Source organism: Zonotrichia leucophrys, chromosome 12 (assembly GCF_028769735.1).
Source record: "Zonotrichia leucophrys gambelii isolate GWCS_2022_RI chromosome 12, RI_Zleu_2.0, whole genome shotgun sequence".
NCBI lineage: Eukaryota > Metazoa > Chordata > Aves > Passeriformes > Passerellidae > Zonotrichia > Zonotrichia leucophrys.
In genome coordinates, this window is record NC_088182.1 from 18,078,372 (window position 1) to 18,093,495 (window position 15,124).

The 15,124-nt window shown below is 42.1% G+C and overlaps 1 protein-coding gene across 1 annotated transcript in view; it reads left to right on the top strand.

Moving 5' to 3' along the window:
• The window catches only part of PPARG (peroxisome proliferator activated receptor gamma), a 58,225-nt gene that overhangs the window by 22,777 nt on the left and 20,324 nt on the right, over positions 1-15,124 (top strand). The window contains exons 2-3 of the mRNA XM_064724262.1: positions 11,031-11,258; positions 14,194-14,363. Of these exons, the coding sequence (XP_064580332.1) occupies positions 11,039-11,258; positions 14,194-14,363 (390 nt within the window). The 5' untranslated portion in view covers positions 11,031-11,038. The remainder of the gene's footprint in view (positions 1-11,030; positions 11,259-14,193; positions 14,364-15,124) is intronic.

Genomic DNA, 15,124 nt, shown 5'->3' on the forward strand with positions numbered 1-15,124 from the left:
GAAAACTTGGTGGGGTTAGTTCAGTATTAAAATTACAAAAATTCTTCAGGGTTAGTATCAAATTTATCACATCCACAGTGTTTTAAAAGAAGAAGATTAACTGGATATGGTGCACGTAACATTTACTATGAAAGTTATTAACATTTCAAAAACAAACGCAAACTTTGGGTTCTGAATTCCATAATGGACTACAACCATTTAAAATCCCATCCTAAATTGATACCTCAGCTGTTAATTATTGGCCAAGCACCATTTCCAGAGAATGGAGTCTATTATTAATTTATTAAACTGCATTAAGAGACATGTTGATAATGCCCTAATGAAAGCAGATAAGCAGTGCAGCAGCAGATTGTGCTGTCAATAGCTGTGCGCTCACACAGGTTTGCGCTCTGAAATCCCGGAAAATCACATTTTCATACAACACACCCTGTGTGAGCACAGGATAAACTCCTGTGTGAGCACAGGATAAACTCCATGGATGTTTTTGTGCTGTGTTTGAAGGCTTCAGACAGAGCTGTTCGCTGTTGAAACATCAGCAGGCTGCTGGCTGACAGTGCCGCTGGGACTCTGTGGTGCTGGGAGTTTGTTTCATTAACTCTGGGCACAGCCTTGCCACTGCAGCAGTCGTTCTACACAGGAAATGGAGCATTTTATGAGCCCCTAACTTCTGATGGATGTGTGTTACGACACACATTGATTTATCTGTCTGTAGGAGATGTAATTTAATCATGTATCTTGGCCAAAGAAGTCCTTTCTTGGCCAAAAACTGAGGTTTTAGAAGTGTTTAACTTGAGGCAGGTGTTTGGATGCCATTAGCACCACTGTAATATTCAAAATGAGCGTTTTTCTCAATTTTGAGCCAAACACTGAATTTCTGTCAAAGCTGGAAAACTTTCTGTTGAGTTCAAAGCAAGTCTGACTCCTGAAAGCACAGTCACAACTCGTGCAGATGAACCTTCTGGATGGGTCACTTGCTCTTAAAATACTTTTAATGTCAAATATGATATTTTGGAATTCTATTAATTCCTTGTAGCTGGTAAAACTTTTACTAGAGCCAGCAATACGAAGCCTGCCCAGTCGAAATAAATGCCAATTATTAAAGTATGCTGAGCCTTGGAGCCAAGCACAGGCCTGAGAATGTTAACACTCTTATCAATTGAATTGTGTGCTGCTGTTCCAGCTGACAAAGCCCTGCTATCTTGTGTCCCACACGGCGTTTTTGGGGATATTTTAGAATCAATGACTTCCTTCAGCCTGGGGAGGCACCTCCAGGGCTGGAGCAGACCTTCCCTCAGCTGCCTGCCAAAGGGGGCAAAGGGCTCTCCCAAGAAGTCAGCCCTTGCTGATTACAAAATCCAAAGTGATTCATTGCCTGTCTATCAGGATCCTATTTTAAATCACAATGATTCATCGAGAGCAACGCCCACATTTTATATAATGAGGCACTTTTACAATACTGCCAGCGCAAGGCAGGGACGTGCTGCTTGTTCCTGCTTTCCTCCAATCCCTCAAAACCAACAGGAGCCACATTTCACTTCTGCTGAGGCACAGTGTAAATGCCAATTTATGGTCTTTGCCCTCAGAATCCTACAGGGGTTTATTCTGATTTTATATTACCAACCAAATGATACCTTATTTTTCACATTTTTATTCTTCTTATGATATATAACATCATTTTTTCCCTCAAAGAACATAAATAATCATCTCTATTTTGAAGAGTAGGAGAGATTTTGAAGACATTTTCAAACAAAAGGCTTTGGAAGAGAAGCCTTTCTTCAGAATCACACATGGTGCCTCACAAAGCACGACTGGAACTAGCAAAGTGCAGTTTCTCTGCTCAAGGATTTCTAAGAACAGTTTGAGGATTCTTTCCCACAAACTTTGAATCTGATTTAACAGAAATCATCTCCTCATCTCCCTGTTCTGCCAGTGCTGTGGCTGCAATAGAACATTTTATTTCTCTTGTAGTCAGATTTTACCACCAGGAGCCCAACTCTGTCACTTCCAGGAATTTCTAGTTAAGTTCTCCATGATTTTGAAGTGCTTTTCCTTTTAAATCTGAGCTGCCTGCCCGTTTTTCAGATCCATAAATCAGTATTTCTTATACAGAAATTTCCCATTGTCCAATATTCTCAATTTCTATGGAAGCTCCTTGAGCACAGCCTTGCAATCAGTTTCTTTCACACCCTGGAATAACCTGAAGTTTCGTGGCTCTCTATCCAGTATCAGAATGCAACAAACCCTACATTAACAAATTAAAGTAGGATGGGAAAATTTGTAGCATATCTGAGTAGCCTGTGGCATTGTTGAACTTGTTTCTCATTTGCAATTATATTTACAAGGGTTTATGTTGCTGCAAGGGTATAGAATGCTGCTATTCCAAGTAACCCAGGCCACTTTGTGTGAATTCCATGGAATAGAAAATTTATTTAACATTAAACAGCTCTATTATTCCCTGAATGGGCTTTTCTTCCTTGTTTCTATTAACAACTGCCTCTTAAACATTGTGGTAAATTTTATGGACTGTGCTTTTAGTGAGCACAGCTTGTAGTTATAATTCAGCTATAGGAATAAAATACATTTCCCACTGATTTATGAGTTGCTTTCTTTTGCCCTTTCCAAGTGTTTGGATTTATACAGTTTCTCCTGGTGTTTTACTGTGCAGCCTTGCTGAGAGGATGAATGGATTACCTCCTCTTTTACCTTTTATTTGCCTTTTTGAAGGATGTGGTTTTAAACACAAGCACTCTGCAGCCCTTGCACCACTGGGATTTCTGAGGCACCCTGCACTGGTCAGATGGGAGATGGGGCAGAACTGAGCATCCCCAGCAGTGTTTGATTTCTGAGGCACCAGCCTGGTCAGATGGAGATGGGCAGAACTGAGCATCCCAGCAATGTTTTTGATTCTGGACATCCAGCCTGGTCAGACTGGGAGATGGGGCAGAACTGAGCATCCCCAGCAGTGTTTGATTTGTTTGTTCTCTGAGCTTCCCAGCCCTGGTCAGACTGGGAGATGGGGCAGCAACTGAGCATCCCCAGCAGTGTTTGTTTGATTTCTGGACCATCCAGCACTGGTCAGATGGGAGATGGGGTAGCAATGACCATCCTCAGCAGTGTTTGTTTGTTCTCTGAGCCTCCCAGACCTGGTCAGATGGGAGATGGGGCAGAACTGAGAATTCCCAGCAGTGTTTGTTTGTTTCTGGACCATCCAGCACTGATCAGACTGAGAGATGGGGCAGAACTGAGCATCCCCAGCAATGTTTGTTTGATTTCTGAGGCATCCAGCCCTGGTCAGACTGGGAGATGGGGCAGAACTGAGCATCCCCAGCAGTGTTTTTGTTTTCTGAGCCTCCCAGCAGTGGCCAAATGGGAGATGGGGCAGAACTGAGCATCCCCAGCAATGTTTGATTTGTTTGTTCTCTGGTCAGACTGGGAGATGGGGCAGCAATGAGAATCCCCAGCAGTGTTTGTTTGATTTCTGGACCATCCAGCACTGGTCAGACTGGGAGATGGGGCAGAACTGAGCATCCCCAGCAGTGTTTGTTTGATTTCTGGACCATCCAGCACTGGTCAGACTGGGAGATGGGGCAGAACTGAGCATCCCCAGCAGTGTTTGTTTGTTTCTGGACCATCCAGCCCTGGTCAGACTGGGAGATGGGGCAGAACTGAGCATCCCCAGCAGTGTTTGTGTTTTCTGAGGCACCCAGCCCTGGTCAGAGGGTAGATGGGCAGCAGTGAGCATCCCCAGCAGTGTTTGCAGGTGTTCCTGGGTTTGCTGGCACACCTTGAACATTCCTGTCAGCCCCAGGTCGCTGCTTTTCCTTTTGCTCTCAGGGTCTGGCCCCTGTGCTGGTTCTGCAGGTCGGACAGAGGGTGGGAGAGGAGCTTTCTTTCCTCAGCCCCCTCCCCTCCTACTCAGTGATTAACCCTTGAGGTGTGCCCTGGGCTGACAGAGCTCCAGAACCCTCCTCTGCTTTCATTGATTACAAACACTGAGTGTTTATTTCTCCTTTCCAAAGTGTATTCTCTGGGTGGCTTCTTTTGGGGGTTTTCAGGTGGATGTGTCAAGTTTTTGGGGCCATTTTTAGATGGCTTCAGAGCTGGACCTGATGAACGGAGAGGAAAATGTCATCTCATGTGCTTGGAGTCAGCAGTGCTTTTAAAGTCATCTATGTCAAAAAATGCCATTATTGGTCATTTGTGAACTCATTTTTTTCATTAAATTACTTTTTATCATGGACCTGTTTTGGCACCCAACATTTGCTAGAGATCCTGGATATTTTCTTTGTTTTCACAGCTAAATTAAGGTGCAGGGAACTCTCATTTGCAGTTCTTTATTTGAAACAAACCCATGAAAATTTGCTTCTTCTGTCCCATAGTGAGGTCAGTTTTCATTCCTGTGAGTGTTTTTGATAAATTCATGCTTGAAAAGGAAATTCCCAGGTCTGGTGAGGCTGTGGTGCCCCAGGAGTGTGCCTGGCTCTGGGCTGGGTGCAGGGGGCAACACTGTGGCTTCAAAAACACTTTGAATTTCCAATCAAAAATTTAACTGCACTTATCCTCTCAGTAGCCTGGACCCTTTTCCCACATCCATAGTGGTTTCTAATGTGTGATTTCTTTGGGAAATTAGTAGTTTGGATAATATTTTAATCCTATCAGTATTGCTGTTCAGTGTGTTTGTTCATCATCACATCATTGGAACATTTTTGCTTCATTCTAAAAATGTTTTGAGTGTGTGTGGTGTGTGGATAAAAACTAAGAAAAAAAAAATCTTTCTATCTCTCCTTTTAAATAATAAAAATTCTGTTGTGGTTTTTATAAAGCAAGGCTTTATAGGTATTTTTTGTTGTTCCTTTGCTTTTCCTGCTGCAGTTGGCAGAGCACTGATTTTGTCAGACTCAGAATTGGGGGCATCAGCCACCGAGGCTCTTTCTCCTCCCTTTTCGTGCTTGTTTATTTGTTTAGGAGCATCTCTGGCTGTGCCAGCGGAGTTCTTGGAAAGAGGTGGTTTTTTTTTTAGTTAGGTTGTGCTCCCTCTGCTGACTCTGCAGCAACAGGACACGGAGAGGTTCGGGTCCCGTGCCGGGAAATGGGGGGAAATCGGGAATGCGAGAAACAGCAACGGGCAACAGCTTTGAGTCATTGTTTGGGACACAAAATATTCACAGTTTGGTAAATCCGAAACAAAATTATCTCTGCTTGATACAAACGATGTCTATTAGATAAAGTTCATTATAGTGGCGGTTGCTATTAGTGAGAAATATATAATTTTTGTTATCGAGGAAGGTGTCTCCTAAAGATTTAAAGCTTAGAGCTCCACTCTACTCTGGCATAAACAGGAATATTCAAAATCTGTGGGGTAATCCCACACCTGCTGAGAGGAGAGATGTTCTATGGGCAGCACAGGGAACGGAGGGAAGTTCTCTCACTGGAAAAGCAGAGAATTGAAGCAAGAACCTGAGGGGGTTTGGCCAGGAAAAATCAAAGGCAGTAAGATGGGATTTTCTCTCAATAACCTGAAGTTCACATCCCTCACATCTGGGAGCTGAGGGCAGCGCTGATAAATGCAGAATTGAGCTGCTCCAGCATTGCCACACAGAATTTGTGTGTCAGAGGCAACGAGAGAGCTCAGTTATTGGGAGGGGAAGTGCCGGTGGAGCCATCGCTTAGGGGAGATGTGCTTTTACAAGGCACACATAAAATGTGTTGTTTTCTTCCAAATAGATCAATAAATTGGATCTATGGGGCACCAAGCTGCCCCTTCACCATCTCCAAATTCTTCCTAAAAGCTGAGGATGATTGTATAATCTTAACCAACTTTTGTAGAGATTATTTCACAGAGGGTCTGAGCTGCCTTAATTAAATTAATTGGGGAAAGTTCCATTAATTTCTGTAGGACTTGTATATGAGTTTACTTGACAAACTCTGACACATTTATACATGAGAGGAAATCCAAACTATTCCATGAAATTTGTCTTCATTAACAAAAACCCACAGATTTTGAAAAACCCATGATTTTGAAGTGCTTTTCCTTTTAAATCTGACCTACCTGCCTGTGAGTATTTCAGATCTATAAATCAGTATTTCTTATATAGAAATCATATTATTTAGTGCACATATTTATTTTAACGCATTTATACATGAGAGGAAATCCAATCTATTCCATTAAATTTGTCTCCATTAAAAAAAAAAAAACACTGTTTTGAAAAACCCATGATTTTGAAGTGCTTTTCCTTTTAATTCTGACCTACCTGCCCATGAGTATTTTAGATCCATGAATCAATATTTATATAGAAATAACATTATTTAGTTCAGGTATCAATTTGTTCAAATTTATTTCTGCCCACGTCTTGTCATTATACCTTCCTTGATTTTAATAAAGCTGAGAGGCTTTACCTATTTATTTTTGTATTCTTATTTTCTGTAACTCCTGTCAGTTGGGATATTCTGGTTGCTTCATTAAATACCTGTAGGGTCATATTTTGGTAGTTTTGTCTGGAAAGAGCGTGTCCAGAATGCAGCACAACAGGCCCTTCAGGTTACCTGAGCACAGGCAGTGTTTATGGTAAGGAGCAGCTCGTGATCCAGGATGTTTTTCATACCACGGCGATCTCCTCTGTTAGATTTTATGTTCTCCCAGCAGGGAATAACTGTCTGAGGAGCTGGAGAGCAGATCAATCGGGGGATGATGAGATGAGATTTCTGCCTCTCAGCAGCAGAGTGACCAGGGCTGGCTGTGCCAGGTGAGCTCAGTGCCTTGAACATGACCCTGAGCAGCTCCAGAGGGATTAAACAGGGTGAAGGCACTCAGCAAGCTCCGTATCTCAGATTTAAATGTTACCTCAGCAGCGTTATCTCTTTCACTCCTGCTCTTTTGGAGGATTTAATGTCCAAGCTCCTCCATCTGACTTCCCAAATAACATCTCTGCTGCTGTTCTGCACGGCCTCTTGCAGGCTGAAGAGGATTTTGTACATGAGGATCTTCTAAATCAGAGAAATACTTACAGATCCATTACCTGGATGTCACAAAGCAGCTTTGAGTTATGAAAGCATTCTCTAATCTCTTTGTTGGACTTGTCCATTGGATTTTTAATCTTGGTTTGTTGGCTTTTCAGTCTTTTAAAGCCATGGAAGACAACAATTAGTTGATTTTCTCTTTTCCAGAGGGAAATGTTGTCATTCCCCTGGCACTCAGCAAGCTCCGTATCTCAGAATTAAATGTTACCTCAGCAGCATTATCTCTTTCACTCCCGCTCTTTTGGTGGGTTTAATGTCCAAGCTCCTCCATCTCACTTCCCAAATAACATCTCTGCTGCTGTTCTGCACGGCCTCTTGCAGACTAAGAAGGGATTTTGTACATGAGAATCTTCTAAATCAGAGAAATATTTACAGATCCAATACCTGGATGTCACACAATCAGCTGTGAGTTATAAAACCATTCCCTACTCTGTTCGTTGGACTTGTCCATTGGATTTTTAATCTTGATTGTTGATTTTTGGGTCTTTTAAAGCCATGGAAGACTACAATTAGTTGATTTTCTCTTTTCCAGAGGGAAATGTTGTCATTCCTCTTTCCTGGGGAGGAAAGTACAAAGTACACAGCAAAAATCAAGTAAAGCTACATGCAAAATAGAAGTGTTTGTAAAATAACCATTAAACACAGGAACAGTCTTCATATTTTGGTTTTCAATAATAATACAAGAATAAAAATAGCATGGAAGATGTTTCCTTCATTTGAGTATCTCTAATATAAATTAATCTGAAAAAAAATTTATTTCTATTGTCATAGAAAATTTTGTTAAATTGAACAAGATACTCATAATTTGCTTAAATCATATGTGAAGATTGAAACTTTAAAACTTCAACAAGATGCTTTGTGTTTTATACCCAAAACCTGAGCAAATCTGGAAGTTCCCATCATTCAGAAATGCTTGTTAACAGTATAACTGTGGGATCTTGAGAGTCATGGGACGTTAACCTCTGGAAGGGGTGGAGTTTACAGGCTTTACACTAAAGATTTGTAAAGATTTTATTACCTTGCAGCAGAAAGAGGAGCAGGATAAAGCAGAATTGCTCAGTGCCCTGCAGTGGCTGATAGGTGCAGCCACAATTCCCTGGTTTTCTCTTCAGGGTGATCTTGGCATTTGTGTTTCCTCTGTTCTCTGTGTGTGATTTGGACAGACACAGAGATAAAAACAACTGGCAGGGGAAAAACATGAAACCCAATCCCTTCTATTCAATAATGCTTAAACAACAGGTTACTTGCTAATTATTACATTTTATTTTGTTTCTTCTAAAACATAACAAAAATCTAAACCATCACACTTGTAGGCTAGAGATACTTTTACCACAAAACCACTTTGGCATTTTTTGGTTGACTTTGCTGAAATGATTTGGCTGTGCTGACTGGGAAATGAGATTTCTGATAAGGAATTACTACAAGCTCTTAGATTTTGGAGCTTGTGAGTGGCAAGCCAGACCTCTGGACTCACCTGCTTATCTGAGTTTGTCTGAGCTGTGAGATATCTGCACCCAGGGAAGTTCCTGCACTCTCTGGGTTGTAATGATGCAGGAGTGTCACAGAATTACTCATGTTCCACATCATGGACTTCTCCAGAACGTCCCAGCCATGGGCTGAGTGAAGTGAAACCCAGCTCAGCTCTAAATTGCTGCTCAGCCCACAGGGGTGTGAAACTGGAGCTTTTTAACTTGAAAAGACAAAAGTGCTGAGGTCTCCAGGTTGTGAGGATGTTTTTCAGAGGTTTGATGGAGAGTGCAGCAAAACTGTTCATTCTCCAGTGGGATCAGGGGCAGGTGATGGAGTTCACCTCTCCTCAGAGAGTGGCCCCAGCTTGTCCTTGCCTTTGAGCAGGTGCTGAACCTCTGCAGGAGGGGCAGGGAGAGCAGGGAGGTGTCTGTGCAGGGGCAGCTGTGCCTGTGGGTCCTTTTGATGTTTTGGCTTTCCTTGTCCACACAGCAACCTGGGAATTCCTGGGATGAACCTCCAGCCATCCTTCACCCTTGAGGCAGAGCGCCAGCACAAAGCAATAACCCTCAGTGTCTCTTGTCTAAAGGGCTATAAACCAATTTAAAATGTCTCTTGGTTTCTGTATTTTTTAAAGATGAGTCTGGCCATTGCAAGAAATGGGTTCCTAAGAAGGAGTCTGTCCTGGTTTATTGTTTCATTGGGAAATCTGGTTTGGGAAAACATTTCCCAGTGCTCATGGCCAGGGATTTCAGTTTGTGCTCACAGAAAATGTCATCAAATCAGAGAATCCCCTGAGCTGAAGGGACCCTAAGGACCATCCAGTGAGAAAATGTCATCAAATCAGAGAATCCCCTGAGCTGAAGGGACCCCAAGGACCATCCAGTGAGAAAATGTCATCAAATCAAGAATCCCCTGAGCTGAAGGGACCCCAAGGACCATCCAGTGCAGCTCCTGGTCACCCCAACAATCCCACCCTGGGCATCCCTGGGGGCTCCTGGAGCTCTGGCAGCCTTGGGAATGTCACCATTCCCTGGGCAGAGCTCGTGGTTTGAGCCCTGCACTTGAAACTTGGCCGTTTGGGAGATAACACCCAACACCAAGGTACCCTGACAAGCTGCCATGGATTGCCCCAGGGATTTGTGACAATTTTACATCCTGTTGTTTCCCTCCTTTTAGGAAGGATAACATCCCTGATATCCCATCCAGTGGGACTGGGGGTGGCTGGGGTGCAGCAGCACCTCTCTGTTCCCACTGCAGTGAGAATCTCTCTGCTCAAATTTAAGAATTTAGAAGATCAAGGTCAAGGCAGAACAACTTCAAGGTTGTGCTGGGAGTCCCAAAAGTGGGAGGAATGCTGGGGGCATTCCTGAGGGAGGGCACTGGCATTCAGCAGAGCTGATGGGAGGGCAGGCACAGCTTCATTACCTGTCAAGAACAGCTGAGCTCCAAACTCTGGAGCGCCCCTGTTCCAATGTCTTTATTTTGCAACAGCACTTCTGGCCGTGTGACGGAGTGGTTTTGATTCAAAGCAGATCAAATCAAAGTTTCTGTTATCTGGAGGTTAAAGGCCACTCACTTGATTGGGTTTAAAGTCCAAATTAAACAGCCAAAGTGACCAAGCTATTTTAGTTCTGAAACATCTCTGCTATTTTTAGGGTAGAATGTTCTTTTTATAAATAGTGGAAAATTAAACACAGACACTGGTTATAAAATAGCCTTTGCACTTGCTGTAACTTCCAGACTTTTTCATTGTTGAAATCTGTCTAAATCAAGGATTGTGGTTTATTTGCTGTAACTTACAAACTTTTTCATGGTTGAAATATATCTAAATCTAAGATTTTGGTTCCCTTGTTGTAACTTAGAAACTTTTTCGTAGTTGAAATCTGTCTAAACAAGGATTTTGGTTCACTTGCTGTAATTTACACACTTTTTCATAGTTGAAGTATATCTAAATCAAGGATTTTGGTTCACTTGCTGTAACTCACAAACATTTTCAGAGTTGAAATATATCTAAATCAAGGATTTTGGTTCAGCTATTTGTCAAAAGAGGACTTGGAGAAACATTTCATATCTCAAACTAAATTCACTCAACTTGCAGAAGATTTTTGCAGACAGAAGTATGTTATTTGTTTTCTGCTTTTAAGGTTTGCATGAATATATATGGAATTTGAAAAGTCATAATTTACATTTCCTTGATCCTTTTGGGATTAAACTTTTGGCAAACTCGAAGGAGCACAGTTTTCAAATATTTCTGGTTTTTTGGAGGAAAACCACCACTATTTAATACCAGCCACTTTGGGGCTTTTTCTTAATATAAAAACTCTTGAGATTTTCAGGCACTTGGGAAGAATGGTTCTTGGAATTTGCAAAAATGAGAATTATTTGTGGAAGACTTCTAATTTTATTGATATGCATGCTATGGAGAGATGCAGTTAAAGTTTTAATGCTGAGCCTGTGAACGTGGGACACTTGGAGCTCAGCTTGGGGCTGAACAGACTGGAGATAAACATCCTAAAATGTCATTTTCTTGTTGGTGTTTGCAGGGATTACAATGGTTGACACAGAAATGCCGTTTTGGCCCCTGAATTTTGGAATCAGCCCCGTGGATCTGTCAGCCATGGATGATCACACACATTCCTTTGACATCAAGCCCTTCACCACCGTTGACTTCTCCAGCATTTCCTCCCCTCACTATGAAGATCTCCCCCTTGCCAGAGCTGACCAGTCAGGCCTGGATTACAAATATGACATCAAGCTCCAGGATTGCCAAAGTAAGCTCTGCCTTTTTCTGAAGCGTTTCCCTCGTGTCCGTGTGTCGGGTTTTCGGCTGTTTGAGGGGCCTGGAAAGGCCCGGGGTGGCCTTGGGGCAGCCGCGTATCAAAGGACGAGAAGAGGCTTCAGTTCTTCTTTCGGTTTTTATGTTTATTAATTGTTTATCTAAAAGATGTTCTTTCAGCCGAACAGAGATCTGCTCAGCAGCCATGAGCACACTGTGCTGCCCTCCGGACAGTCACCTATCTTTATACCCATTGTTACGTGTACAATATTTATCATTTTTCCCCAATACCATTTATTCTTATTACCCGGTGCACTTTTAGTAATGACCAATCCCAAAGTGCCACCATCACCACAGAAGATGGAGGAGAAGAAGAAGAAGAAGAAGGACAGGACACGCCCCAATTCCTCCATCTTACTTCTCTAAACCCCCCTGTACAGAAATCCTAAACCCTGTGTCTCACCCTCTAATTAACCAATCCCTTCACCATTCACCCCGGTGAAACCCTCCTGTCCTCATACAGGTGTCGTCTCCTGTGTAGGATCAAAGTCCAGCCACCAGACACTTCTGGAACATTCCAGGACTCCCGAGCCCCCCAAGGGTGGTCTCGGTGACTCGGCACCTCAGGACTCAGATCCTGAGATCCCACATCCGTGTTCCCTTCATTCCCTGGAACGCGCGCTAGCAGCAAAGGGATTTGGGATTCAGATCTCCTGTGTCCGCAGAGATGTTCTTGAGGGCAGAGAGAAAAGGGAAAATGCTCATAGCAGACCTTCACCCTGCCAGAGCAGCAGCTGGAGTTTGGGAGAGGTACCATAAATATCCAAAATTACTGTAGACACATTTTAGTAGAACATGGACCCCTGTGTTGTCGCCCGCTCCTGCACCTCGTGTGCAGCTTTTTCTTTGAACTCAGTGCACACAGTGCAGAATAAAGTCCCTGAATGTTGAGCATAATCTGAATTATTAATATGTGCAGCTTTTCAATTCCAAACAGCCTCAGAAAGGGATGGAGTAGAAATGTTGGCTGCATCTGAGGCACAGCATTGTTCCAGCTCCATCACAGGATGGTTTACCTGCTGTGAAACATGCTGCTCTTCCACAATTTACACCGAAAAATTACACTCAATCCTCCTTTTAAGAAAGGAAGAGACCTATTCCTAAATAAATTGTCACTGCATTCCTGCTCTGAGTAGGAATGTGAAGGTTTTTATTGAGGATCCACTTCTGCTTAGATCTGACCTCACTTTTATTTGTAGTGATCTGTACAAGAACTCTTTCAGGGAATTCTTGCTGGGGGAATTGTGGTGTTTAATTTGGGTGGTACAGTGAAGCAGGAGCTGTGTGTCTCTGCACTAGTACTGTAATAAATAAATGGACATTTTTCCTCCAGACATTTCTTTTTCTTTTGTTTAATTAGAATTATTCATAACACTTTAATGCCAAGTACTTTAAAGAGTGCAGCAGAGTTTAGACAGCATAAATCCTCCTCATCTTTACTTAGATAATTTCTTCTTAGTTTATATAGGAATAAATCTTTCCAGTTGGTTAAGTATAGCCAATCTGGAAAAATAAAAATATTCACCTTCCTTAAAGTTGAATAATTCTTCCTAATACTCTTCTTTAATAATCTTCTTTCTTAATACTCTTCTAATTCTTCTTTAATACTCTGTCACATCCCCCTGATGTAATGTAACTTTCACATTTCACAGCCCTCTTCTATGACCACTGATGATTGATTTAAAGACATCCTATTTACTTGTTTGAGACCATTCAATATTAGAAATTGCTCTCTTAATTAGAAACTTTCAGAAGAGAAAATTTGTCTCAAAACTGCACCCAAAGTTGAAGAGTTTTCCCCAGGAGAGAGCTAAATTTCTGGAAATGTCTGAAATTATTATATATATATATGAATGATATATTATTGGATATTTATTGAATAATATGATAATATAGTATATGGTCTATAGTATATATACTATATACCCTATACTCTATACTCTATACTATATACTATATACTATAGACTATATAATATTATATAATATTTTATAATATTATTATATACAATAATATATTATTATTGAAAAATATATTGTTGAATATACAGCTCTACTAGACACCTGAATATGTTTTAAACTAGATTAGACACTCCAGCCCATCTCCCTGTAGGAGTTTTCAACACCTTGAAGGAATAAACCAGGTGGAGACAGAGTAAAGCCTGAGTTCTCCATACATTAATTTTTAGTATCCATCTTGAAACCCTTGCACACTCCAGAGCTGAAAGCTGGGTCTGTAGCACCCTTTGTCCAGCAGAACCTGCCCCTTCCAGCTTTTGCAGCCACTGCAATGCAGCTCCAGCTCCCAGCCCAGCATCCCTGGGATCTTTTGGGCTTATTCCTCACTACTTCTGGTGCCTCAGGTTTTGGCTTTTGTATTTTTCATATTCTGTGCTGCTTTAGTGTGTGGGTCTGGGTTCATATGAGGGCATGGAGAGCTCTGTGCACAGAGCAGGGAGACAAAACAATTCCTGCCCCAGCTGGGCACCAAGGACAAATGATCCCAATCTCAGCCCAGGAGCACAAACCCCGTGGGCTGGAGAGAGAAAAACAAGGATGGGACTGGATGGGCTAAAGCTGGGATGGGACAATGAACTGCAAGGTGCAAATGGAGCAGAACTGATCCCAGGGACAGAGCCCGTGACTGGTTGTGCATTTTGAGACCATTTTGGGCCCATTTTGGTTCACCTTGGGTGCAGCCCTGGCTGGGCTCTTGTGCAGCCCAAGGTGGATCCATTGAGGAGATCCTCTGAATAAATCCCCTTTATTCTTTAGCTCTGCCCAACCTCTGCTCTAGCTCAGCCTTCCCAAGGCATCCCTTGCTCCATGAGTGCAGCTGGAATTGACCCCTCCCCTCTCCCCTGTGCCCAGGTGCCATCAAGCTGGAGCCTCCATCCCCGCCCTACTTCCCGGAGAAGGTGCAGCTGTACAGCAAAGCTCACGAGGAGGCGTCCAACTCGCTGATGGCCATCGAGTGCCGCGTGTGCGGCGACAAAGCCTCCGGCTTCCACTACGGCGTGCACGCCTGCGAGGGCTGCAAGGTGAGCCCCAAAAACCCCTCGGGCTGACATCTGGTGCTGCGTTCATCTCAGTAACCACTTGGGAAAATCACACCTTGGTGCTTTTTTTAAAAAAAAAAAAAAAGTTTTAGGTCTTTGCGTCAGTTTTCCTGCGTATAACTTACGGGTTAATCAGCAGGAGTTTCTTTACACCTTGTTTTTTTAAAAACCTTGCTTTTTAAAATCTTGCTTTTTCAAAATCTTGTTTTTTTAAAACCCTGCTTGTTTTTTAAAAGCTTGGTTTTTTCTTGTTGATTGTATTGATCTATTCAAATTTTTCATGCGTTTTCCCCTCTTCTTTCAATCATGCAAGTACATTTCATTCCCTTCCTTGGGTGTCATGTGCAGAAAATCTGAATTCTTAGAATGCACCAAACTCTTGCCCAACTCCAAAGCTCTAAACAACTAAAATTCAGGCTCTGATATTCTGATTAATTCAAGTTTTTTACCCATTTTACACATTTTGGGTGACTACAGAATGGTATTGAGGAATGTGCTTGCTGCTTTAAAACCCCACTGATTTTTTATGTCAGTGATATTTAGTGTTTATAGTATGTAAAGGACAATGGTGTAATAATTGCAGTCCTCAAGAATGAAGGAAGAAATGTCAGAGAATTAAATTATAATATTTCATTGAATTCAAAGAAAAACATTAGAGTTTAATGTGAAAACTCCATTTTCAGTATCTTGAGGAAAATAACAAAAAGGAAACAACCATTCAGAGCTTAAATAAAATTCTTAGC